The following is a 27,593-nucleotide window of genomic DNA, read 5'->3' as shown; positions in this document are numbered from 1 at the left end:
CACTTGGATGGTTGATGACTAAGTTTCTCACGTGAATTAATATTTAAAAAAGAAATTAGACTGCATATGGTTCAGAATAAACACCTGTAGGAAATTAAGTACAATTCTTGTTTTGCTAAAACTTCTGAAGTTATTATTAGTAGTATTAGTATTATTTTTATGAGTTTTATGGTATGTTACTTTACTAAATTATAAGATAAAACCTTATCCGTAACAATGTAGCTTTCAGCACCATGGACAGAGCACTACAATGACAGCTCTGGCTCCCATGCTCCATGTTTTTATCAAACCTTTATTCAAATTACTTAAATCAACAATAACAATATAAGATTTTGAGTTTCATTCTCAATTTGAAGATCAAATGTTTAGGATGAATTTTGAATGCTCCACATCAAAAATGAACCCATGGGTACTTGTACCTGGCTACTAGTTTGAGAGGTGTACCTTGGACTTTTTTAATAAAGCGTATGGAAAAAGCATTATTTTGGACTTTTCAGCATTTAAAACCAGTTTCAATTGCTTCAGATTGATCTGCACTGGATCAAAGATGGACAGCAGAAATTAACTGCCTGTGGGATTGAATTCTAACAGCAGTACATTACAGAATCATCCACAAATACATAGTGCAGGGCATTTAATAGTTTACGCACAGATTAATAATGTAGATTGTGAACAGGATGTCCCAAAACGAATCCCTGAGTTACACCTTTTGTGACGTCAAGAAAGGTGAAACTGTCTCCACCTACCTGAACTCACTGCATCCTACTTACTTGCCTACTCTGTCAGCTGAGAGATAGTCTGCAAAAGCTAAGAAACTAATAACAGAATTCAGGAGGAAGAAGAAATCCATTCTACTACCTCTGTCCATCAATAGTAACTGTGTGTGTGTGTGTGTGTGTGTGGGGGGGGGGTCTCTAGCTTCTGATTTCTGGATGTGGAGATAGAGGACAACCTGACATGGAGTATCACCACCATCATCAAAGGGCACAGTAGAGACTGTACTTTCCTAGAGTATTTTGACACAACCATCTTTCACAAAGGCTGCTGGTGCTGTTCTACCGGTGCAACACAGAAAGCATCATCATCAACTGCATCTCCAGCGGCACAGTGGCAGATAGGAAAGTAATCCAGAGGGTGGTTACCACAGCCCAAATGGTCATCCAAAACTCTGCCCCTTCACGAGAGGAACTGTACAACACACAATGTCTTAAAAAAGACCCCAAAAATATCCAGAGAGCCATCTCATCAGGGACACCCACTTTAACATCCGGAAGATGCTACAGGGCACTGAAAACTATATAACACAAACAGACTGAAGAACAGTTTCCATGCCAGAGCCATAGCTGCACTCAACACAGCCATCTTGTGACAACATTTTAGAATTGCAATAGTTTTTATACTTTTGTCCTTTAATATGTCTTTAATTATTTTTTATAAATGTTTTCTATTATATGATTTTTAGTTTGACCTGCACCCTGACGACTGCATCCAATTTGGTTTACCCGTACAAGGACAATAAAGTAATTCCATTCAATTTAACTCAATTCAGATCAGCTTGAACATAAGGACATTCAAATGGACAATACTTCAAACTGCAATAGCAAACCAAATAAAAGAAAAAAAAAAGATTGTGAAACCTTATCCAAATAAACATTTTAAATCATAAATAGAATGGAACTGAGTCAGGCCAAATCAGCATCTGCACTGATAATATTTTACCCACCTAACAAGATCTAGGTCCTGTCCAAAAATAAAATAGCGAATAAAAGAATAAATAAAAAAAAATTAAGTGGGACACAAGATGAGGTCTTCACAGTAGTGTGGAACAAGCTAAATGACAACTAATGACAACAATAGACAGATGAAGGATTTTTTTTATTACTGATACAGATGACTGATACAGATGACGTCCAAATAAATCACAGGGTAAAACAACATAAATTAATGAATATTTCCCTTTATTGTCCCACAGAAGGGAAATTTGTCTCTGCGTTCAACCCTTGTATTGCTCAGGGACCCAGCATGTCAGTTTCCTAACCACCAGGCCCCCCACTCTCACTTGCAAATTCTGCAAACTAACATTTATAAAACTAAAAACCAGTCACACCGGCTGTAGAAAGTCCACTTCTTTGAAATACTTGTAAAGTGTAGGTAATCAGGAATCAAGAATCTTTTATTGTCACCATATGTTACCATGGTGAAATGTCCTTCGAGGCAGACACCAGCTTAGGATGTAGATGGATAACATCACACAGACTTGGTATTTACATTTTTCTTTCTTTTCTTTTTTTATATTAAAGTATGCAAGTTTGTATCAGAGTTCTGACATCAGTTCCTTTGCAAACAATGCATGTTCCATGGATTAATCCCTCTTTAATGAGTTTGAAGTAATGAAATAATTTTTGTGCAGTGATCTTAAGGCTTCATTTACAGAAATCTGCATTTCGATATTCCTGAGAATAAGAGTGTGACTGTAACTTATGATGAACCACAAACTTCTGAGGATGGGGCGATAGCCATTGCAGCTCTTGGAAATAAGTTGTTTCAGAGTTTATTAGTTCTGGATTTAATAGTTCTCCAACATTTACCTGACAGAAGTGGGTAAAATGCCCGGGTGGGTGGGATCAGTGGAGATACGTCTGGCCCCTCTCTGGACTCCTGCTGGATAGACTTAGTCTGAATCCTGTAGACAGCATCACACAATGCCCTCGCTGTTCTCACCACCTGTGCTAAATCCTTCACAGGAGCATTTGCACAATGAGGCTATGCAACAGTGTATGTTATTTTTTACTATTAATTGTTGATTTTAATCTTATGAGTGTGAGTGAGAGATCACAGTTTTGTCTTATTTGTGTCAGAGTTGGCCCCGCGATAGACTGTCAATGCACAAATCATTGCATTTTCTTTTCTCTTTAAGTTGTTCTGTGTGTGTGTGTGTGTGTGTGTGTGTGTGTGTGTGTGTGTGTGTGTGTGTGTCACAACTGAACCACAGCTCTATTTTCATAAACCCTGCTGCAGGAGAAAAACTAGATATTAAAGGATCTGTGCCAAATTAATGAGACTAACAGTCTCAGTCTGGCCATCCCTGTGAGGACCATCTTACTCTGGCACAGCCTGAGGTAACCCAGGCCTTGTGTTTATTTTGTGGTAAAGTTGCTAATAAGAAATGATTCAGAATTGGATCCACTGAGTAAAAAGCTCCTGATCTATGCAGCATCAGTCCTCTGAATAAAGATATGCAGCTGTTTTCAGCTTCCGGCTGCTTTAAGCTCTGCACCCACATCATTCCTCTGTGACCTAAACACCTCTCTACATTGTCTTCTCACTTTAAGCCCACTCACTTTTATTACCATAAACATGGTCACGAAGCTTCTTAAAAACCAAATTTATTCTTCTACATAACTAGGACATGAGTTCAGAGAAACAACTCCATGAATCTTAGTTTTTAGGAAATGTTATAGTTAAGAATGTGAAATCCAGAGATGTCTTGTTTACAAAGGAAACATCTAAATACTTTATTTGAAGAACAAAAACATACTTTATACCAGCCAAGAGACTTTCATCCTCTTAAGACCCGATTATTTTAGTCCAAGTATAGGCTTTTTGATGCCTGAAAATTATTTGTTTCTTTTCAAAAACTTATGTTTCCTGAGAGATCTGTAAACAAGACTGGCAACAGTCTTATATAGCTGAAGAGAAACTGATCTTTTCAGCCCTTTTTCCATGTGTCTAAAAGCCTATGTTACATAGGTCTTATAAGGTTAAAGGTATTAGGAAATGTGAACAAAGTTAAGTCTTTTAGCATCTGATAAATGATCAACAGCTTCATCAGTTGTACAAAATGATTGATCTTTTACCAGAGTGTGCACATTGTATTTTCAAGAAAAAAGAGGACAAAATATGTTACATTTTCTCTACTGTAGATTTTAGACTCACCATTTAATTTACCCGGTACACCCATTAAATTTCATATCAACACAAATTGTAAATCAGCCAATCAAGTGGCAGCACCTCAGTTCATTAAGGGATAGATGTAATGAAGCTGACTTGCTAAACTTAAAAGGGTGCATCAGAATGAGGAAGAAAGGGGAATTTGGTGACATTGGTGACAGATAGGTTGGTCTAAGTATTTTAGAAATTTCTAATCTAATCCTTTATTATAACCCACTTTTTATGCTCAACCGTCTCTCAGGTTTACCCTGAGATATTTCATAGGTGGTAGCTGCATGAGTCAAACATCTTGTTGATGTCAAAGGTCAGGGTAGAACAGTCAGCCAAATTTAAGATAGAATAGAATAAAAATACCTATAGTGCCCTGCACCACAATGAGGAAATTTGGGCGTTACAATGGGAAAAACAAAAAAAAAAATATAGAAACATGTCAAACCACGAAGCAGATGGGCTTCACCAGGGACCACTCCTGTCAACTAAAATAAATGGAAGTTGAGGCAACAGTTTGTCAAACTCACCAAATCTGGACAATCATAGCATGCAAGGATGCATCCTGTCATGTCAAGAGTTCAGGTTGGTGTGGGTATTATGGTGTGGGAGATATTTTCTTGGTACTCTCTGTGTGCCTATGGTATCAGTTGAGCATAGTTTGTGTGTTACAGATCTCATGTCAACACTAATGAGCAACTTTGACATTCAGTGGAATAGGAAGGTCACATAATGGATGAGTAGTCGATAAATCTGCATGATGCTATCATCGCATTACCATCGCCATGCTGTATATGTGGCAATAAAAATTAAGGCAGTTCTAAAGTTAAATTTGAGTTCAACTCAGTATTAGCAAGGTGCACCTAAGAAAGTGAGTTCATGAAAAGATGGGTCTCGGAGCTTACTTTATGAATAGCCTAGCTATGAAAAATTAATTAATTAAATTATATGAACTCATAAATTACATTTAGCCGGTTATTATTATAACAATATTAAAATTTAATGGCTATTAGCCTAGAATGACATCTAAACATTATATATAAACAATATATATACACACACATGACCTGCAACCAGGTCATTTATCAGGACATAAAGTGCTCTTGATTATTAGTTTTTCAGGTCTTCCAAAAAAATTATTTATTTTTAATTTTAGCTTTTGTTATATATATATATATATATATATATATATATATATATATATATATATATATATATATATATATACCCACATAGATAGATAGATAGATAGATAGATAGATAGATAGATAGATAGATAGATAGATAGATAGATAGATAGATAGATAGATAGATAGATACATACATATCATATTCAACTTACTCTGGAAATCAGTTAAAGTTTTCATTTTACTTTGATTTCCAGTGGCTTGAATTTTTTTTTCTTTAACCACGTGCTTTCACTTCAAATGCTGTATATTCTGTATATGCTTTTACTTTTAGATCAATTACGCTGGAAAGGTGAGAACTTTGATGTAACATCAAATCTGCTACGTTAGATCGATAGAGCTTGGCCACTATATGCGCAGACTTTGTGAAAATGGCGTCTGATGCAGGTTGCCCAAAGACAAGGCGGCGGGGCTTTTAGGGACCAAAAACAGCATCCTTGTTTTGTAAGTCATCTCTCCAAGGTATGAAGTCTGCCGCTGCGTCGAGACTTGCGTCGGACAGGGAAGCGCACACCGACCGCCTTCATCACTGTCACCATCATGGGAATCTACGGCCGCACTGCTGCACAGCTCTCTAACCATCATGAGTGTCTTTACGCGTTCCAGGGGACATGATCGCCGTTCGCTCGTTTATCGCCCGTTTACGATCGAAGAAGAAGTGACCTTCTCTGACGCGGAGGATGTCAGCGCTGAAAAAGGTAAGATAAAACAAAAAAGGGGGACACAGAAGTAAGAAGACGATGGGTCCGTTTGTTTGTGCACGAAGCGAGCCTGTGACGCGGCTTGTTTTTCTTCCCATTATTGGGTTAAAATCCAGGTGCATCTCCCCCCCTGACGTATAGTAGACTTTTTATTTATTTATCTTGTTACATTGACCATCTGAAGCAAAGCAGACACGCACACTCGCGCACCGAGGGCGCACGTCTCAAGAAAAAGCCAGAAGTTCTGCAGAGCCCGAATGAGTCACTCGGTGACTGATTTTCACGTTGTCATTTATCAATCAATCGCATCCAAACAAGGATGATGTGTGGGCTGAGGTGCTGGGAGGTGGAAGCGTCGCTAATGTTGGGGTGGGGGGGTGTGTGGATCACACGATTCCTCGAGTTCCTTCTGTTTATTATTGCCCACATGTTCCCATTGTGCTGTTCCCCACCATTCAGTCAATCTGTGTGTATATGTGTGTGTGGTGACTCAGCCGTATTGTACTATATCTGTCATCCATCTTTTCATCTGTCACAGGTGTTACCATGGCTACTACAGACTCACTGCTGTCTTTTCTTTGAGAAGGACTCAGGTAAGCCGTGGGAAGGGTGACTCATTCACCTTTGATGGGGACATGCTCACTTTAATAGACAGTTTATCATTTTTTTTTTTTACATCTTGTAACTGGTTTGGCAGAGGCACTTAAAGCTGTACCTTTTTTTTCTTCTATTTTCTTACAGGGAGCCAAACTTTCCTGTAATAGCTTAACAGTGCTTTTCATTGATAGTTCTTCAGGCTTTTTAAGGTCTTTCAAAGCCTTTCTTTGGATTTTGACTGCTGCTTTATTTAGTTTCACGACAATCCTCCATGTACACGTGCATATTGTGCAGTATTTGTCTAAATTTAAAGAAAGTAGACGGTGACAAATAAGAAAAAGGAGAAAGGACCAAGCTGCAGTTTTGACACTGGACCTGAGAGACACATCAACCTTACACTGACTCTGTGGTGCTTTTTAACAGGTTTTCATCTCCCTTTAGCTTTGTCACATTTTGTCATGTTACAACTGAGCTTTATAATTTGGATTTTATGACAAAGACCAACCCAGAGTAGCCCATAAAAAATAATACATCACTTAATCTTATTTATTTTTTTCTAAAATAAAAGTCTGAGGGTTTCATAGACCACTACAGTTCAAAAGAATATCTGGAAATGTAAAGAGAATGGCACAATTGCAATTCTACCATGACATGACTTTCCCACCAAACAGCCTGGGTGAGTAAAACATTATTCAGATAATCAATCAAGAGGCCCTTAACTCTGTAGAAGCTAAAGAGGTCCACATCTCATGCTGTTGCCCTGACAACTGCTGACCATACACACCACAAATCTGACCTTTTTGGAGGAATGGCAAAAAGAAAGACGTTGAATACCCACAGAAAGTCCCATTCAAAGTCCACTAAAGTCCAACACCAAATATAAAGAATTAAGAGATGGTTGTGAACAAATTAGAAGATTCTCACCTAAAATGCAAAAATCATGAGTTACTCAGGAGTATTATTATTTAGTGAAAGTCAGGAAAATGTAGACATTTCATCCAGGCCTCAAACCATTCAGATCATACTGATGATTTTTTCAAACCTTAGTTTTGGTTGTAACATTTTGTGTTGGTAGGATTATGCCTGTTTTGATCAATTAATTTGCGGTAACTTTGGGATACAGAGCAAAACCATGTTATTTTAAACCTCAAACTTATTGAAGTAATACATAAACGACTAAATATGTCAATTTTAACCTATACTGTGTATTCATGCTTATGCCAATCATTCCCCGCCTCTGTGGGCACCTTTGGAGTAGCTGCTGCATTCCTTTTCTTTTCTAGCTTGCCTAAATTGCTGTAAAACTCTTCAGTACACACTTTAATCTCAAAATACACCAAAAATCAACAGTGAACAGATGCTTAGAGTGATGACATTGCACTAAAACCAGCTTTATACCAAGATACTCACAGTGGTTAAAGAAAGTGAGTAAATGTGAAATGATGGCGATGTGGTGTGTGTAGTAACTGAATACAGTACAAACATTTAGCTAGTCATTAATTACTTACTCTCTGCATGACATCTTCTCTCAGCAGAGGACAGAAGTCAGAGAAACATCCAAGTAAAAAACAGCTACAGGGGTCTACTGCCTTTTCTTAGTGTTTCTTTTGGGCATTGATGATGATCAAATGCTAGTTCACAGCAACACAAAGCTCAGATAGTCTCCCTGCCCTCTTGATGCTTTTGAAGCCAAAGGCTAAGATGAAATAACCACAATTTAATCTAATTTATTCATTTCCCTTGAAATGAAGGACACATTAAGGAATGAAGACACAGTTATAGCAATCTTGATCTTTATAACATTTCTCTATAATTTCATTTTTAAGCAGCCAGACTCTTTTAATTAGAGTATTAGTGATTTGAGATTTGTGGCAGATTTTCAGTTTCTGGTTGTGCCTGCCAATGCTGATTTTAGCCAATTCTTGTCTCTCTTTACAAAAAATATTGTGAAACAAGATGTTCAAAACTATTTCTTTCTTGCCTCCTTTCTCTCAACTGTAATTCATCATTCATGTATAGAAGCAGAGGGGACGTCACACTGTGTGCATGTGTGTGAGAGAGTAGTCACAGTAAAACAAAGTTTTACTATTTAAAAACAGACAAAATTATCAGTGTTCACATTTTAAACTTCCTTTATCATATTATTTTAGGGATTTTAACAATAATCATTGAGGCTAGCGTTAATAAAATTGCAGTCTGTGTGGCATTTCTCAGAGAAGGTAGAATAAGTTAGAGATTTCCCAAAGGCTACCAACATTTGTAAATTGGATATGACTCAGCCAAAGTTGAAAAGTAGGTAAAGATGCAGGAAAGACATAACAAGCAACAGCCAAAGTCTAGCTTTCTGGTGAGACAGCCTTGTTTCTTGTCCTACATACTTCTGTTGAAGATACAGTCTTCTTTATTTCCCATTTCTACTACATGTTCTACAGTCTCTGACTTCAAATACATCACTGATGTTGTCAATTGCTCAATTTTGAAATTCCAACCATTTGACTACCTGCAACCAGGTCATTTATCAGGACATAAAGTGCTCTTGATTATTAGTTTTTCAGGTCTTACAAACAAATTTTAATTTTAGAACTTGGTAGCTTTTGTTTTATATATATATATATATATATATATATATATATATATATATATATATATATATATATATATATATATAAGCAGTCACTTGTACACTGGATCCTATTAAATTTTTGTTTGCCCATAGTTCAAATAAAAAAAATAGTGTTTAGAACAATATTCCCATATAAGTCACAATACAAATACACTTAGCTGGGCTTCAATTGGGGACCATTTTTACTTAAATATGTCACTTTTCATCAAGTTTTGCTATAATTTGCTCCATATAATATATTTCCCTCGCCCTATTCTTCTATTGAGAGACTGTGGGAGGCTCACAGTCTCTTGGCTGTTCAGCCAAGAGACTGTAATTATTTTCTTAGCAAGTATAAGTAGAATCTTTAAAAGACAGAAATTGTGTTCGGCTCAGGTTGTATTCCTGAATAATTCTAATATAATAAAATATGGTTTTAAAGGAACTGTAATGCCCAAACAAGATTTAATTTTGTATACCTTTCCAGTAGTTTGCTAGCTTTGGACAGTGAGTCCACAACCTCTCCAGAATTTGTCGGAAGCACCACCAAATCTAGATATGGTAAGAGGAGTCCCAAATAACTTAATTTTGATTTTCCATTCATATTCTCTCAATGTCGGGCTACTTGAAAGTTTATGACCCTCTCAAAACACCTGCTCCCAATCTTCATGATTAGTTATCACATTCGCTTTTGTAGTAATTGGAATGCAATGCCATTTTCAAATTCAGTGACTGAATCAGCGTTGAGTCACAAATACATAATCAGTTTGGCTGAATTTTACATAATATAAAAGATGATGGGACTCTTAGGTTCAGTGTCAGATGTGGAATGGATTTTTGTCCATTTTGATTAAAAACAAATAACAAACAAAACAAAAAAAACACGAGTTTCAGATGCCGTTCATCTGCTTCTGATGCTTTCGATGTCCCCAATACAATCTGTGAGTTATAGCACCTTGGTCACTAAATTCCATCTCAGGTGAGGGGGGCAAGGGCCAGGAGAGTTCATGTTACGAGGCACATCTATTTCTGGCTTGCAGAATAAAATATTATAGCCTTGCAAAAAATGGATCCAACCATTCCTTTGCAATTGGGCCATTGTACGTATTGATTGTGTTCGATCCACATGTCCTTTCTGACTGAAAGGTGATAAATTGTGCAGCTCCAGTAAGATACAAGATCTAGACTGAACAAGCTTGCAAAGAGATTCAGATAGACTGAAGAATCATTGCTCGAGACCACTTGATAGATGACAAGAGCATATGGAGGCCATAACGAAGTTAGTTGTGGTTTAAAACGTTTGCACTGTGCTATGTAACAATACAGTGTTACAATACAATAATAACTACAGTGTTCTTATTGTCCTTACTAATCCCCTACATCATGTGTTGTGTTGAAGAGCTTTTATCAACACCATTTGTAATGCATGGCAACAAACTTTAGTTTGAAAGTCAAAAATGTGTCTGTGCCTTCTTGCCCTGTCACTTTAAGACCCTTCGTTTTGATCAATAACTGGCCAATAATCAAAGAATGATCAAATTTGGCTTGTTTTACCAAAGGGATTGCTACCTTTCTGCTCTGCTGTTTAATAATTCCTCATGTTGATTTTGCATGCATCTAAATGTCATTGTTAGTTTGTTTTCCGCTGTTTAATATTAAAATGTTCTCCTCACAGTCAAAAACACTGGGGCGTCAAGTGTAACAACATTTGTTGGACTTGGACAAATGGTCATGTGTGATAATCACATTGTGAAAATGTCTTCTTTTTTTTTTTTTGCATTACAAATGAGCTGACAGTGGAGATTCAGCCCACCTACCCATAGAGAGATTATCTGTGAGTTAATCATGTGTAGTTCCCCACTGTGACTTTACAGCCGTTGTCAGCAGGAAAACTTTCGCTGAAGGGAGGACAGATAGTGGAACATCTTTGCTTGTTTGATCTGCGCAACCTAAAGAATCGTTGAGAGTTTAATCGCCTTCATCAGCCACACGCAGAAGCTGCTCCTGATCACATCTTAGTCATCATTTTCTCAAGGTTGAACAAGAATGTTAATGACTATGTGAAGAAGATAGTTTTAAGGGATATAAACCACAAAGGATATGTGGCTGTTTCTGAATTTTTTATTTATTACAGATGGGGCTTAAACTTTACAGATGAGGATCTTAGGCATATGAAAACTCTGTTTGGGAAAGGATTTTTTTTAAAAAACAGGATAACACCACTAGATGGGACTGTTTCATAACTCACACGGTTTGAACTTACTGGTGATTGTCCAAACCTGCCCATTCCCCAGTGTTATACAGGCTGTGAGAAGCTGCATTGGGAAAACCTGGCTAAGATTGCTTTATTTCTGCTATACAGTTTCAAAGCCGGAGAACTGGGTGGTTTTTAAGGCCTTATGCAAATGAATAATACCCAAGTTTAGAAGGAATTATTTAACTGTTCGATACAAGTTATAGATATAATTATTACAGTATATGCTTTTATATTCTAACTAAAGACATGGGGTTCATCAACAGATTCCTGACATAGTGCTGACTGAATGTTTGACCATTTAACTTGGCAGAATTGACTAATTCAATTATAGTTGGTTTCCAAGTATATACATAGCTTTTAAGCAAAGTGTACACATTTTTAGTAGGGTTAAAGTCAAGGCAGTTCCAGAAGTTTAATGAAGTTGGTTTTATTTATTACAAAACTCATTTGAGAATGGATTTGGGATCACTGTCCTGCATCCATACTGCGTCCAAGTTTCAACCATCTTGTGGTTGATTTGAGGTGAAATTGAAGTATTTGAAGACAGTTCCTCTTCATTGTTCCATCCAGTTTATCCGTCCCATTTGTAGTGGAACAGATCCACAGTATGATGCTACAACTACTCTGCTTAAAAGTTAGTACCTAGCTCTTAGATTTGAAACCCTCACAATGACTCCTCTAATTTTTCATGTCACTGTGGATGAACATGTACATTTTTGCATCTTCTGTCTGTAAAGAAAATTCCCAGAAGCCATTTGGCTTTTCCGTGTGGGGAGCTGCAAATCTTAATCAAGTTCAAGTTGTGCAGTTTAGAACCAGCAGTCCTTTCCTGGTTGGCACGATCTCAGTTTATGCTCAGCAGGAAACCATCTTTAAAATGTGGACAATCTCAGCGGTGTCCTGAAGTCCCAACCAATTGCCTTTTATCTGAACGTGAAAGTGTGGGTGAGACGGTTGAAATTGAGTCACAGTTGTATTTTCCTGTGGGACTTTTCCCCCCAAATACACATCAAAACTTGTTTTTTAGAAAGAAAAAAGCAGGCTAGCGCTAACCCAAACCTATTTAAAATGTATGGACCGTGCCTAAAATCAAGGCCTGTTAAAACATACCAGCCAATTCAAGTAAACCCAAAAAGTGGTCAACTACAGTATTCATCGGAGATTATAAAAATCCACAATAAATTCAAGGTTATGCACCCGATAGTTGTTTTTTTTTAAATCACTGCAGTTGTTTGTTGCATCATTGTTCCATTCTGGAAAACCATCATTCATTGAACGTCTAAAATTAACATGAGATCATTGCCCATGATAGCTGAAGGTAAACTCCTGCTTTAAAGTACATATTCCTTTCATAAAACTCAAGGTCACTGCACAAATGGGAAAACTAAAAAACAATAAAACAAGGCTAAAAGAAATCATATGACTTAGAGTAGTGCAATTAGAAGGTTTGCGTAGTCTTAAACAGGAGGGGTTTAAGTCTGCATTTGAACTGGGGAAGAGTGTCGATGTCGCAGACGTCTGGGGGGAGAGAGATCCAGAGTTCGGGAGCAGAGCCGGAGAAAGCTCTGCTCCCCATGGTGCTGAGGTGAACTGAGGGAACAGGGAGGTTGATAGAGGAGGAGGACCGGAGGGAGCAGGAGGAAGGTGGCAACACAACGCTCAGATGAGTGAGGGAGGGAAAGGTTGTGGATGATCTTCAATGTAAACAGAAGGGTTCTGAAACGGGTTCTGAATTAAAACGGGAGCCACTGGAGCTGCTGTAGAACTGGGCTGATGTGGTGAAATGAAGAAGTTTTGGTGCTGAGTTTTGGACCATTTGGAGCTTATTGAGCTTTTTTTTTTCAAGGGAGATCAACAATAGGATGACATTCCAGATGGTGAGAGAAGAGAAGGGGCAGTAGAGGAACACTGGTGAAGCTTGTGGATTGTGTCATTGAAGAACTGCATTAAGGATTCACAAGATGTGGAGGCAGCGACTCCAGAGGTGGCAGAATATTGTTGAACAGGGAAAACAGTGTTTAAAATCAGAATATCTCATAGGATAAACATGTTCTGACTGAGAGCAGAGGTAACTAAACGTAGCCAATAATTTACTGTCAGTTTACGCTAGCAAAGTAAGGAAAACCTCTATCACAACTCTCTGAGATCTTGTCCACACAAACCTTTGTTTATCTTCTTCGTTAATCTTTTATATCTGTTTCATCTGTTGCTCACACATCATTTTCATCCTCCTACCGAACTTGTGCTGCTCAGAATACAAATGCTGCTTACATTAGGTCTAAAATCAATAGGATCCTTCCCCAATCTGTATTAATTCCTCTCTCAGATTGTCTCTCAACCTTTGAAGCTCTGCTTTTGCTGCAGAACGAAGAGGAGGCTGTTGAAGGAGGAAGGACGTGAGGGGAATATGAGGGCATTTAAACTTTGAGATCAAGTGTTTTGCTTGATGGGGGGAAATTTGTGGTTCTAGTTTGGATAAAAGGACATCTCAGACCTTTGAATGTCTGCCGCTGTGATGAGGTTAGAGGTGCTGCACTGAAAGGGAACCATTGGTTTTGTCTGGTCGGTCGTGAGTAATTTTCTCAATGGACTGTGTGCCATTTAAACACCTGGAGGTGGAACACCAGACATGCAAGCAGGATCCTATGAGAGCAAGAAACAGAGACTTTTTCCCCTCCTATCCATAACATGATGTCATTGCAGAGAGTGGCTTAGGTTAGGGAGGCTTTCGTTTCGTAATTAAAAGCAGCACATATATGAACACATGCAGCATACAGGGAGCAGGGAAACAACGCTGATTTATGAGCTGCACCTTTCGGTGCTGCTGCACACAGCCTCTGTGCAGGACGAGAGTGTAAAGCAAATGCATGGGAAGGGAGAAATGCAGATACGAGAAGGAAGCATGAGTGTGCATGCTGATTGGGATGAGGGCGCGTGAAGCCACTGAGCTGCAGAGCTCCCGAATCCAGCGGATGGGAAAGTCCACGTCCTGGCTTTACGACGATCCGTGGGAGCAACATGCAACTTGCGCTGCTGCCTCGCACTGCTGCAGTGGAGGAGTAAATGCGGAGCCCGACACTGCTCCAGGTGATCCACAGCAGCCCAGCAGACTGCTCCCTCCTCAGCCTTCCCTCTCCTCCTCCTCCTCCTCCTCCTCTTCCTCCTTCTCCGTCTCTACCTCCACCTCTTCCTCCTCCATCTCCTCCTCCTCCTCCACCTCCTCTTCTTCTTCCTATGTCAGTGCTCCATTCGTCTGTAGGCTTTGGAAAAGATAAGAAAGGAACAGAAAAAAAAAAATCACAGAGGAGGAATGCTGCTTTCCGCCACTGTTCTCAAATGAGACACACCTCTGCATGACTATCAGCCACTTCCCTGTCATCTGGTGAAGACGCGCCGCATATGTGCTCCAATGTCTCTGGAACATAGACCTGCTGCAAGGTAGGAAGACTCAGACTGATACAGGGAAATGCTTCAACGTTTCTTTCTTACATTTACTCTTTCTTAAAAAAACAAACAAGAACTGTACATCTGTTTCAGCCTTGCAATGCGTCCGCATTTAACAGGTAGAAGACAAGTTGCCACAGCAGATTAGGTAACCGGTGTTCCTTGCCAGCTGTCAGAGGCACATACATTTGTCTCCACTTTTAAGGGGGGAAAGCCGCTGCCCCCCCCCCCCCCCCCCTTCCCTCCACCAACGCTGGGAGTGATTTGCAAGTCTTGTGTGTATGTGAATGTAGGCGTGTGAAAGAATCTAACAGAATGAGACAAATTCATAGATTTCGCGATTGAAATTGAAAAACCAGATCATTCTTTTTGTCAGTTTTGACACAGGGGCCAAAAAGCTTCCCATCATTGGTCCTCCAAGTCCATGGAACGGTTGTCTTCACATTACCGGACACTGTGTCTTCTTTTTGTGGCAGCAGTAGTTATGTAATCGTTTTTATGAATTCAGTTTGGGCTCAATGAAGTGGAAAAAAAAAAAATCATCTGGTCAAATTTTGTTCATGCGTGCGTGTTTAAGGTTGGAGGATCTTAAGGTTTAAAGTGGGGAGAATAAGGAGAAGCAGGGTGACGGGAGGGTGCAGGACAACTTATTCCGTCGCTCTTTGATTCGGAGAAGCCTGCCGGGCAAAAGCTGCAAGCCTTTCAATCGCACGCCGGGTCTGAACTGTATGGACCCTCAACCTGAAAGTGACTCTAATGAGGGGTTCCTCACTATCATCCTCCAAACACACACTCCATATAATGACACAATTAGACAGAAAGGCTAGCTGGTGCTGCAGTGATATCCAGGTCTTGCATTTCTGCTGGTTGATCGGACTAAATTTGTCAAAATGCCCCCCCCTCCCCGGTCAGGTGATGTTGAGTAGAGAATGAAGCACTTCCCTCTACAGTCCTACACACTGTCCATAGCTACAACTCCCACCTACAGCATATGTAGGCACACAGACACGGTCACATCAGCGGTGCAAGTGAATCAGGCTTGCTTTTCCTGTGCAGCAAGGTGTCTGGCTGGTCGTTTGTCATGCGAGGCATTGGGATGCAGGGGAGGATCTCAAAGGAGCAGAGTCGCAGCTCTTCGTAGCTCCCAGGCGGCTCTTTCTGTCTTTGATTCTCCAGAAGATACGCTGCCGTTCTGAAATGCTTCATTTAGCTGGAATGAGAGAGGAAAGCTCAGTCAGCAGTCCTCTGAGGCTACAGCATACATTACCTTGGGAAAAGGGATTTTTTTTTTTTACAGATATGACTGACTGATTTCTACATACAGATGTGGTTGGCAAGGGGATACTCTGACACCTGATCTGTGAAAGTTGTCTTCTGCCTCTCTTTTACTGACTGCTGGAGATCCTCCCCCCTCATGACCCTGAGCAGGTATACGGATGGAATGATGGAAGCACTTCTTTAATTTCTGATTTTCTTTGATTAAGGGTATATCAGTGTTAAGCCAAATTAAAAATTAGGCTGAAATGTTTTGATATCATAGACAGAACAAAATGTCTCTTTCCTGATTGTCACACTGGAATACTAGAGTGGAATTTGTTTTAAGCTATATGCAAACCCCATTTAAACTCGTTAAACAATCAAATACTTCTATCACATTTTTTTGCATATTTTTTTGCATAGTCTTGCACTTCTATTGTGTTTCTATGCAGATTCTTAGCTTTAAGGCCATTAAGTACCTTATGGAGAATCTCAAGTTAAGCAGGCTTCCACAGGTTGTTTGGATGTTACTTAACATAAGTGTCACAATTCAGAGACTCCACAATGCAATATGTCCCAAATATGTTCCATTCATGTGAAAGTGCTACTTAATGTTGCAGCAGTAACTTATTATCTCATGCTTCTCTATGCAGTTGCTTTGTCTGCACCAATACAGATTTACTCACCTTAACAAATCCTTGAAATGGCCATCAGGCCCTATGTTTACATTAATTCATCCTACAGTTAATTAATCCTAAAATGGTATTCACCAAAAAAGTGTCTTGGGAACACTAAATTGTATGCCCTTCATCTCAATAAACACGCAACAAAAAGGACAGTCAGGCTTCATAAATGACATGCTTTGTATGCATGACTGGACTCAATGTTTCATTAAACTAGCACAATTCAATCATGTTTAGACCACCTAAAAAAAGAATTTTTAGACTCACTATCAAATGTGTGACAAAAAAAGTATGACAGCAGCTTAAGCAAACAAAATCATGGCTCCTCATTTGATTGTCTGACTGCTGGCACAAAATAGATTTCTTTCAAAGTATAAATCTGGGAGTTTTTCCTTTTTTTACTGCTGTGTGGACCTCCACACACTTGTACATCTTCCTGATGCAAGGTTTTTATGAGATCTTCTGTATGTAGGGTGGCAGAAAGCTAAAGACCAAAGGGAAAGATTTTATTTTAAAATGTGGGTGGTCAAAGGTTTTTCTAAGAGGGCCTAATTTAATAATTAGAAGTTGCCTGTGGAAGAACAAGTTGGCCCTGGTGTTCTTTTCAATCATAAAACCAACTTAATGTGATTAATTCCAGAGTTGACCGCATTATAAGATGTAATATACCATGCTGTGGGAAAACCGGAAAATGAGCTAAATTTAACTAATTTAAATTTGGAGATTAGAATAATTCTTGGCAAATATTTAATAGATAAGGTAAGGTAAAATAAAATATACAGTAAATAGTAAAAGATATTCATGAAGAAAACGAAAAAACTAGCTACACTGGTTGTTACATGTTCTAACTGTACATGTGTGGGTTTTCTCTGGGTACTTCAGCTTCCTCCCACAGTCCAAAACATGCATTTTAGGATATCTGGAGACTATAAATTGCTCTGAAGTCTGAGCGCCTACATTCAATTTTTATTTTGACAACATATTTTTAGATGGTTTTAGTCACTGTAGTCATAAGTGCAGGTGGTGGGAGGCAAAAGAAGTGTAAGAAAAAGCACACCACTGTTGGACAACGCCTCCCACCCCATGCATGGAGCTGTTGCAGAGGTGGAGATCTCTTTCACTGGCAGACTGCTGCATCCCAGATGCTCTAAGGAGCACTTCCGCAGGTCATTCCTCCCAGCTGCTGTTAGACTTTATAATCTCTGCTGCTTTCAACAAACTCAATACCTGCTTACATCGTGCAAATGGTTGCACAGGTTCATGCCTTAGCTACTCCGAGATGTTGCTGTACTATCAACCATATTGCATATTATTTCATATTGTTCTGTAAATAGGCTGTTCTTTTTTGTTCCACAGCTTTTTCCACTGTTAACTTGAATATTCCATCTTTTTTTTTTTTACCTGAGTATGCCACATTATCAATGATTGCCCAATTTTTATTTTTACTTATATTATTGCTGTTTCTGATAAAACTCAGCCTCTGCTGCTTTAGAACAAATTTTAGATTAGATTAGCTTGTTTTTTTTCACCACTCTAAACTGTGTGTAACTTTGTCCGTGTCTTTGCCACTGTCACGCCCAAATTTTCCCATTGTGGGACAATGAAGGAATTTCTTATCTTATCACCTTGTATCTTTAATTAAAAAGAAAAATGGATTTCCTTATAACTATCTTAAATACTTAATCAACAATAGAAACTGAAATAAAGTTAGATTTTGCAAGACACAATTATACATTTATGTTTTCCATTTAAAAAACACTTTATTGAATTAGATTTACACCAGAAACGTCCTACATAGGATGTGCACAAACATACGGAGCCACTCCGCACAACATAAATAACAACAGATTGGATTTCATCTCCCTTTTGTATTTTGACTAGTTTTTATCATTAAGTTTTTCTTTCTCGTATTTGGTAACAAAAGTAAAGTTCATTGACAAAGAATATGTCATCAGCACACTAAATACTGTTTGCAAGGATTGACAATCTGAACAAAGGGAACCCCACCTCTCACCCAGGGTGGTCAGGAGACCGTCACCAGACAACCCTGCAAGGATTAAGAAGAAGATACAGAAAATGCTTAATTCCTTTACAAATCTTCCTTTGAGAACTATTAATAGCTGTCCTGGACATTAAACTCTCTGAACGTTGTGGAGTTCTACAATGACTCTTGATAACGTGTGTAGCACCCACATTTCTTTTAATGTTCATCTCATTAGGCTGTAAATATGAGCCCCCAAAACTGCATTTTATGTCTTGATAACTCATTACTATCACAGTTTGACTGTATCCCAGAATTATACCTACTCTTTCAAAATAATACATATTCAATACTGTGGTTAAATAATAGCTATGACATTTAATCACTATTTTAATTTTGATGTCTAGACTTAAAGACAAATATCGAATAAATAGCTACAAATGTAACTGTAGACTTTCAGTGCATACTGAATAGAATATTCTTCATTTTACTGATCTGCTCTTCGTATTATAAGGTGGTATCAGCCAATGGATCGTTCTGGCTTTCTGCTCAGGTAGTCTGTAGTAAACTGCTCAAACGATTTGCTGCTTGTGGCTTTGAGCTTTTTGCACCTCAAAATATTTCCAAACAGCAATTTATTTCTTGTAATTGAGGGAATATTGTATCAGCTTTATTTTAGCCTGCTCACAGGCAGTGTGCCGCAGCAGTTAATGGGATGGCGTTTGCCACTTTAGTCTCCACACAGCCAGCAATGTCGTTGACCACTCTCTCTGCCATCTAATTAAAAAGACTTTAAACAGCAGGAATGGTATGGTGGGACGCTTTTGCAGTTTTGATTCCATAGCTGGTAAAACCTTAATATATCTTTGAACAAATAACTAGTCATGAATTGGTTACTGTAATCCACGACTAGTTTCTTGAATCTTACCCCTCTTGTGCAATTAGTTATTTTGGACTCTTCATATCATAACTTTTGTGATCAGCTCCTGCATAACACAGAGTGACCAACACTTTGTTCTCTAACCTAACAAGTAGCATGCTGGCAATAATGTTTGCCTTTCTTTCTGCTGTAGTGGATTTTAGCTAAACATTTTCTTTGGCCACTTAACTGCACTTCATTGAAAGGGTTGTATTGGAAAGTGGAAATTACAAACTGGAGCTCAGAACATTTTGCAGCTTTTAACTTCTTATGTGTGTCACTTAGCTCAAATGTTAGACTCTGACTAACCCATGGTTTGTTATTTTTGAAAAGGACTAAATCATGTCGGTCAGGTTTGACCTTCTAAGAAAAGTTTCCTAATATTTGCACATCATTGTTGCTCTTCGAATCCTTTTTTTTTTCATGAATTAGCAAAGAGGTGTTTATGAAATGACTAATCCCTTTCTGCTCCCCGTTTGTCTACTTATAGTGTACAATTTGTTTTAGGATTAAGCCGCACTGCATCAGAGTGTTAATTGAATCTTTGTTTTTCTGCTGAGGTTTGGAGGTCAGGAAGAAAGGATTAACTTCCTGCCATCTAACAGGCTGATTCATTATCTTGTTCGGCGCAGGACAATTCATAGTAAATGCTGGGTGTTTCTGTTAAACTTTATAATTCTGGTGGCCACACAATTACTTACCTCTTATGTTGCCTTAGTCCTCTGGGTGCATCTGTACTGCCTGATGTAGACATACTTTAAAAGTATCTCTTTGTTGTATTCTGTTGAGCAAAACCTGTTGTTTATATGGCACAATTTCCTCTTTGCATCTTGATCCATGCAGCTGAAAACTAAATGCAGTCTGCAGTATACAGATTGTATTAATTCCAATCTGCAAACATAAATCGATTAAGTTTAGAATGATTCGTTTATTTTTCTTTTCTTTTCATCTTCTTATACACAATTACATTAAAAAAGACTAATTAGTTCGTATTTCCTGAAGCTGCAAGATGAGACGGCCCTGATGAGAGACGTGTCAAATAACGACACCTCCGTGGGATTCCACAATTAACTTTCCTCATCATGAAGGATTTTTTTTTTTTTTTTTTTTTTTACACATTCAGATACCAGAGTGTTGCAGTTGCACATCATTTTTCTATCTTGTCACTTGTCTTCCATCATGGCTGTGGCACCTATTAATTATTTTCGCTGCTTCCCAGCTTATCAACTTACAGCTTGCTTCACATCAGATCACAAAGCTCTTAGAGACACTCGGAGCGTCTCAACTCAGCAACTTATCATTAGAGAAGTCCAAACAGATAATACATTGGAGATGTGCTTTTCATCTTTTTTTACAACAAGCACCACCTCAGCAAATAGCCGGATTGCCATCTACCACCATCTTGACAGGGTTTTCTAAGAGTTGTACAAAAGGTCATGAACCTTTCTCGGTTGTTGTTGATTGGTTGAAGAATAAGTGTTGAGTACTTAGAAGTAAGCTTTGGTTGGTTTGAGATACAGGAAAACCTTGAGTAAAATTACCACTTTTGTACAGTATTTCCACATAAAAAATATAAAAAGATGATCAAATTGCCTCTTTAAAAACAAAATCTACAATTATTCCTACTGCTGCTGCTTCTTCTTTTTCTTCTTTGGCTTTTAGTCTTTACATCCATCAACACACCATCAATGTAGTGTAAAATAAAACACAATTCATCCGGCCCCACCATCTTCATCAGCAATTTAAGCCACAGTGCCTCCATCTCTTTGATCGGACCACAGGGACCAACTTTTGCTCTGCGGTTCCAGCAGCTTGTCTTTGCTGGCTATTGTTCGGCTGCATTTCTACCAATGTTTATTCCTTGGATCATTTCTGACCACCGCAGAGCAAAAAAAAAAAAAAAGAATAAAATCAACAAAAGCAGCCGTTTTGGTGATGCTCAGAGCTAGTCGTACAGGCGTCCCAATTTGACCCTAGTCAAAGCCTTTCAAATTCTTCCGCCTGCAAACTGTGAAGACGAAACACTAATTTTCTGCCTAATATGTCCTACTCACTCGCAAGCACCATGAGGAAGATAATCAGTGTCATTCACTTGCTAATCAGTGCTTTTGAATGGACAACAATATTCAATGAATTTCAAACCAATGTAAAAAAAAAATGCCACTATCTATTTGGAGCATTATTGACAATTTTAATAAAAAAAAATTGCATGCTAATACAAAAAAAATCTGCAAAGTATTTTTTTTTTACATCATGTAGGTAAAACCCAACAAGGCTCCTCTTAAACATCAAAAGCCTTACTCCCAAAACCGTTTTGATGAAGTTTTCCCCGCTTGTTCATCATGGAGTATTTTTATATTCATTTGTCACCGCAGATGCTTTTGTCCCTCTCTAGTGATCATTACATTAATCTCAGCTTTTTCATCACCATTCCCCGGTATCAGATTTTTTTTTTTTACTGTCCGACAAGAAGAAGCTGGATGGAAATAAGCATAAATCCAGCTTCCTGTTTTAATCCCTCCAAGAATAGTACCATTTTTGGTAGCAAGTGAAGCTGTGTGGGGGTGTATGAGGGAGTACAAGAGTGAATATAGAGAGCGTTTAGAAGAGTGAGCTAGATATTGGCATCAGAGAGAAACACTTGTAATGCAGGAGAGATTTATTGTACACTGCTGGGAACATGAAGAACAATTGTCCTCTTTTGGGGAGTTATTATAGTCGCAACAATTGTTGACCACAATGTGGGGGTCACTCAGGAATCAGTCCGGGCCTTGAATGTAAAGAAAAAGAAAAAGAAGAAGAAGAACGAAGAAACCCGTTGCAGCTTTGTTGCTGAAACCTGGATTTTATTTCATCTTTTATTTGGAACGTTTTGCTATCTTAATGTCAACGAGTAGCAGCTCAAACCTCACTCAGTAAAAGCCTCCTGAGCTCTGCAATGCATCTTATTTTGCAAGACAAAGCATGCGTGCCTCTTCCACCAACTCTTCGCTGTGTGGGGATGTTGAAACAGTGTTGAGAGAACATTTTACAGACTTTACTTGAGCAGAATCCCCTGCTTTTCTGTATTCCTATCTAATTCACGAGGCATCCCCCTTCCAAGTCAGATGCTTTTTGCGCAGAAAATACAACGTTGGTGAGATAAAAATGGTACAATACAAACCGAACAACAGCAGGAGAGAATTCAGCGTTGATGTCCAATATGTTATCTGGAACGCGTCTCCCCTTTGAGCTTCAGGAAGTCTCTATTCCAGGTGTGCTTGTGTGCATGTTTTGGGGTTCAAAAAGGTGTTGCAATTAATAATAGAATCAGTCGCCTTGTGTGTGCGGTGTGGTTTGGCTTCCCTAATGAGGACTGGATTCATCCTCTAGTCTCTGACAGTACGCTGAGCGGGATATGCTGCTCTCCAGCTTGTTTCCATGGAGATACTGAGGAGGTGTAGCTCGACCCCCCCCCCCCCCCCCCCCCCTTTCTTTTCTGCTGTACATTCCTCCAAACAGTGCTTCTTCATGAGATGGATCTGGGCCAGAGTGTGCCTGTGTGTGTAAAGGAGGATTAACAGTGTGTTAACGGGCGTACCGCTACTTTGGGAGTCATTGACTGATGTCGGCGTGCAATTGCTGTATTAAGCGATTGCACTGTGAATACACAGCACGATAGTGTGTGTCGGTGTGTGTTGTACAGCATCCTTGTGTTCTTCCTACCGGTGGCTAATCTTGAAGCTCTACTGTAGCGAACGTGCAATGAGTGGAGTGGCTTATAGAGGCTAAATAAAAAAAAAATAATGTCCGTCTGCGTGTGTATGCGAGTGAGCATGAGATACCTTGGTGAATCAGAGCAACTAAGAGTCAGCGAGTCTGGTGAGTGAGAGAATGGCAGAGTTTAGTAAGACGGAGACAAAGAAACAGAAAGTGAAAAGAAAATATGATCTAGTTGCTCCGGAGACTAATGTTCAACTCTTACTGTTCTAATCTCAGAGGAAATGCGTCCTCCTACTTTCTCTCAGTTGCAGTGCCCTTTAATCAGTATTCATACTCATTAAACTGTTTTTTTACAACTTACCATGTTAAAGCCACAAACCTGCCAACAAGTGGACATATGAATGTTGTCCACTTGTTGTTTCTTTATTCATTCAGGCACCTTATTGTCACCCCTAAATTGAATCCAATGCAAACCATGCCCTTCAAAAGTCAATTAATAGAGCCTACCTACATGTAATTTAACCTCTGTATTAATCTAGCTCTTTGCGCAAGTATCACACTAATGATGGTTGACGCTCATGCCACACCTAGGATTATAGTTGAAGCACTATGCCAGCGTTTATCAGTGTGATTTATGCCTAATCATGCCTATTTTACATACTCAATGCCTATGTTTACAAGTATTCCATGCAAACTTTTCTAGTTAATAATCTACTCAAATTAGGACCTGTTTGACAGAAGAAATACAGAAAAAAGTATTTTTATATAGTTATAAATTAATTCACCCAATAAAGGGATAAGGCAGCTTTAGGTTATAAAGTGATACATCTCATGTGGCACTGTTCAGTATATTGTCTAAAAAGGGAGAGAATACGACAACTGAAAAGCTACTGAGAGTAAAATTGTGCATGACCTCAAACATGCTTAACCTGACTCTCGGCAGATGGATGTCGTTCCACCGAGCTCCACAGGGCTCCACACATCCATCTGGAATCGCCGCCATTGGGAGGGATTTCAATACCCCATAAAATGGACGAGCCAATCAGGATCGCTGGGTGGGATTTTCGTAGTATCACAGAAGTGACTGTTTGGATTCAGACAACAATGGCGGCTCGCAGCGAGGAAGTGAGCTGCCGACCGGATTTGGCAAGAGCTTCATCTTCCCTAACATTAGCGTCACTGGTTGGTTTTCATGTGAGTGGTTGAAGAAGCATGTCAGTAAAGATGACGGACAAGTGGTTTAGGATTTTTGATAAGGCCCCTCCTTCTGAAAAACATCTCCAATGGAGCAATCTCAGATGGATGTGTGGAGCGCTGTGAAACGAAATCCATCTGGTGAGATTAAAACATGCTATTACTGTGGTGCAACATGGCGGTGGGAACATCGTGCTGTGGGGATGGTTGTGTTTTTGCAAGAGAAAGGAAAATGGTCAGAGGATGGATGGAAATCAATACAGATCTTAGAAGAAAACCTGTTAGAAGCTTCAAAAGAGGTGTTCTGGCCAATAGGATAACGGACCCAAACACAGTCAGAAATATGGCAGAATGGTTTAGGTCAAAGCTTATTCATGTGTAAAAAGAACCCTATCAAGTCCAGGCCTAAAACAATGAAAATGTGGTAGGAGTTGAAAATTATCTTCATCCTATTTGACAAAGTCTGAACTATTTTCTAAGGAAGAATTGTCAAAATCTTTAGTCAGAAGATGGGCAAGATGTACAGCTATAACTGCAGCAAAAGCTGATTCCACAAAGGATTTATCACATCTTATTCTAATATAATACACAGACGTTTGTTGCTACAACAGGATGAAATGTGGAAAAAAAAAAAAACATCAAGTAGTTGAAATATTTTTCGAAAGGCATTTTAAATGCCATTTTGCATTTTTAGTTACAGTAAAGTCTTCACTTGGGGCTATACAATCAGAAACAAAATCCAGGAGGTCTTGCTTACAAGGTGACAAAGCTGACAGGTGATTTCCGCCAAACAAAGAGACCACCGCAGGGACAGAGTGTGTCCAAAATAGCTGTGAAAAGGATCTCACTGCTGTGGCAGAACAGCCTGCTGTAGCCTGGTCAGGGCAATCCCTGTACCATATATAGATTTCCAACCTTGTAACTCTTGTTTGTCAATATGCTGATTTTCTGTGTTTGAAACTTTAATCCGGTCTTAACACTATTGATGATATCTGACTGTTTTATGTGTTAGGGCCTGCTTCTGTTAAAAGACGGTCACTGGGTACTGGTTATTTCTCAACCTGTTCGTACAAAAGGTTTCTTTAAGGTATCCCCTTCCAGTAGTTGTTGAAATAATTTGTAATCATTTATCAGGAGGGTACATTTTTGATTCAAGACCAGGAAAAATCACTGTTACGTCTCTTTTCATATTTGGCTGAGAATTTTAAAGAGTTGCTCCACATCTGTCCTTTTGCAAGAGAAAACAAGCAAAAAAAAGAATTAATACGTCCGTCTGCTTGTACGTCCATCTAGTTTATCCATGGGTATGCTTTTTATAAAAAAATCTCTTTGTGTTTTCCTTTTCCCCTTTTTAAAAGTAAAGAATAATTATCAACTTCATCAACCATCTAGTTTGAGTTTGATTGCCTTAATAGTTTAAATTCTATTTTTTTTTTTTTTTTACTACTGCTTGCATACAATGACCAGCTTGCTGCACAGCTAATAGAATATGCTGGAAAGATTGGCAGCAGTCATCTCAGTCTCACACTCCCAGGAGCATTTATAGGATCAGTGCAAGTCAGTGCGGTAGAAATGCTGTGTATTTATGAGTGTTTGGACATCTAGAATACCCCCACCGCTCAGACTTGGTCCTTTGCCAGCGCATGGTACCTGCTGTGTGTTAATGACCGGAGTGCTCTGACTCACAGAGGGCACCTGCGTCTGCCAGGTGGTACTTGTCCACTCAGGGAATTCAGAGTGCTAATCCTAATGTGTAAAAGCAGCATCCAGTCAGGCCAAAGGGGAAGCCTGGGCACAATGGGCTGGATGAAATCGAGGCACGGCATAGTGTGGCAGGCCGGTGAACTCGGCTGGAGGCGTACATGCTCGTCTGACATGTCATGTGACTTAAGAATATGAGTGAACATAACTGTAGAGATCACTAAAGGAGCATTTTGAAGATATTAACTCACAGCACCTGTGAAGGGCATCTGATTTGACATTTCCTTTTGGGAGTGAGAACAGATGCCAGTTTATTGTTCCATCTTCTCACAAAGCACAAACCTTTTTTTTTTTTTTTTTTTGGATTCTAATCCAAATGATTTTTTTTTAGAGTGTGATATAACTCTGGCAGGTGTTTATTCAGTTTTTAATTAAAAGGCTCTACCTTCCTGGAAACTACCCATGTACTCACGTTTGACTTGTTTCTCAGAGGCTGCTAGCTGGCATTAAGAATGAAAGCAGAGCCTTAATAATGCTGGATAGCCCGCTATCTTCCACATTCATAACTCCATTCATCCTTTTGATTTATTTAAGATTATGTTACCTAAAAATTTACAAACCTGTGCAAAGATGAAGTGTTAGACCTTAATATACTATACACAGATTAATAGTGCTTGAAAGCCATATCTTGTAGCAGTAGGAAAAATCCAGGAAAGACCTAATGTAGAAGCTGAGAGATAAATCATCTGTCATTAGGTTTTCTGCTGTATGCTAGGTTTTACACTACTAGTTCTTAGTGAAGCAACTTCTGGTTGCTAAGGGGCTCATTTCTTTCTGTTTTTTTTTTGTTATCAATACTTCACCTTTCCTCTGAAAATGGTCCAGTACTGGATCAGCAGTGAAAGAAAAATCAGCCAAACTACAAAGAAATACACAATAAGACAACTTTAAATGGGACATGTCAAGCAAAATCCACTGTCTTAGTCCTTAAATACATTTTGTTGTTTACTTGGAGTTTCCAAGAGTGCAGAAATGTTGAACGTAGTCTCTCCAGGTGCTGTGTAGATTATCTTTATAATCTGTTTATATTTTTCAAGCTGTTCAATTTTCTCTGTATTGTTTTTTTGCACAATTACTTCACTGCCCGGTGGCGCCGATGAATAGTAGCTTCGCTTCTGTCAGTCTGCCCTAGGGCTACTGACATAGCTCACCACGTGAATGTGTGTGTGAATGGGAAAATGACTGATTGTAGTGTATAGCGCTTTGGGGACGTTGGATTTGATACAGCGCTAAACAAGTACAAGCCATTTACCATTTGTATTTGCAGCAGAACTGCTAAACAAAGTCGTTGGCTCCATCCGAATATCCTTATATCCCAACTTCTGTTCCATAACCTTTCACAGGGTCAACAGTAAGAAGTCTATCGTGG

At 38.9% G+C, this 27,593-nt stretch overlaps 1 protein-coding gene across 1 annotated transcript in view; it reads left to right on the top strand.

Moving 5' to 3' along the window:
* Nucleotides 1-5,505: 5,505 nt before the first annotated feature.
* LOC105938769 (disks large-associated protein 2) overlaps nt 5,506-27,593 on the top strand; it is a 143,601-nt gene continuing 121,513 nt past the window's right edge. The window contains exon 1 of the mRNA XM_036147278.1: nt 5,506-5,824. Coding sequence (XP_036003171.1) covers nt 5,710-5,824 — 115 coding nt within the window. The 5' untranslated portion in view covers nt 5,506-5,709. The remainder of the gene's footprint in view (nt 5,825-27,593) is intronic.

The sequence above is a fragment of the Fundulus heteroclitus genome, chromosome 15, assembly GCF_011125445.2.
Source record: "Fundulus heteroclitus isolate FHET01 chromosome 15, MU-UCD_Fhet_4.1, whole genome shotgun sequence".
Lineage (NCBI taxonomy): Eukaryota > Metazoa > Chordata > Actinopteri > Cyprinodontiformes > Fundulidae > Fundulus > Fundulus heteroclitus.
Note: the sequence above shows the minus strand (reverse complement) of the source record. Positions and strands in the feature narration are given on the sequence as shown.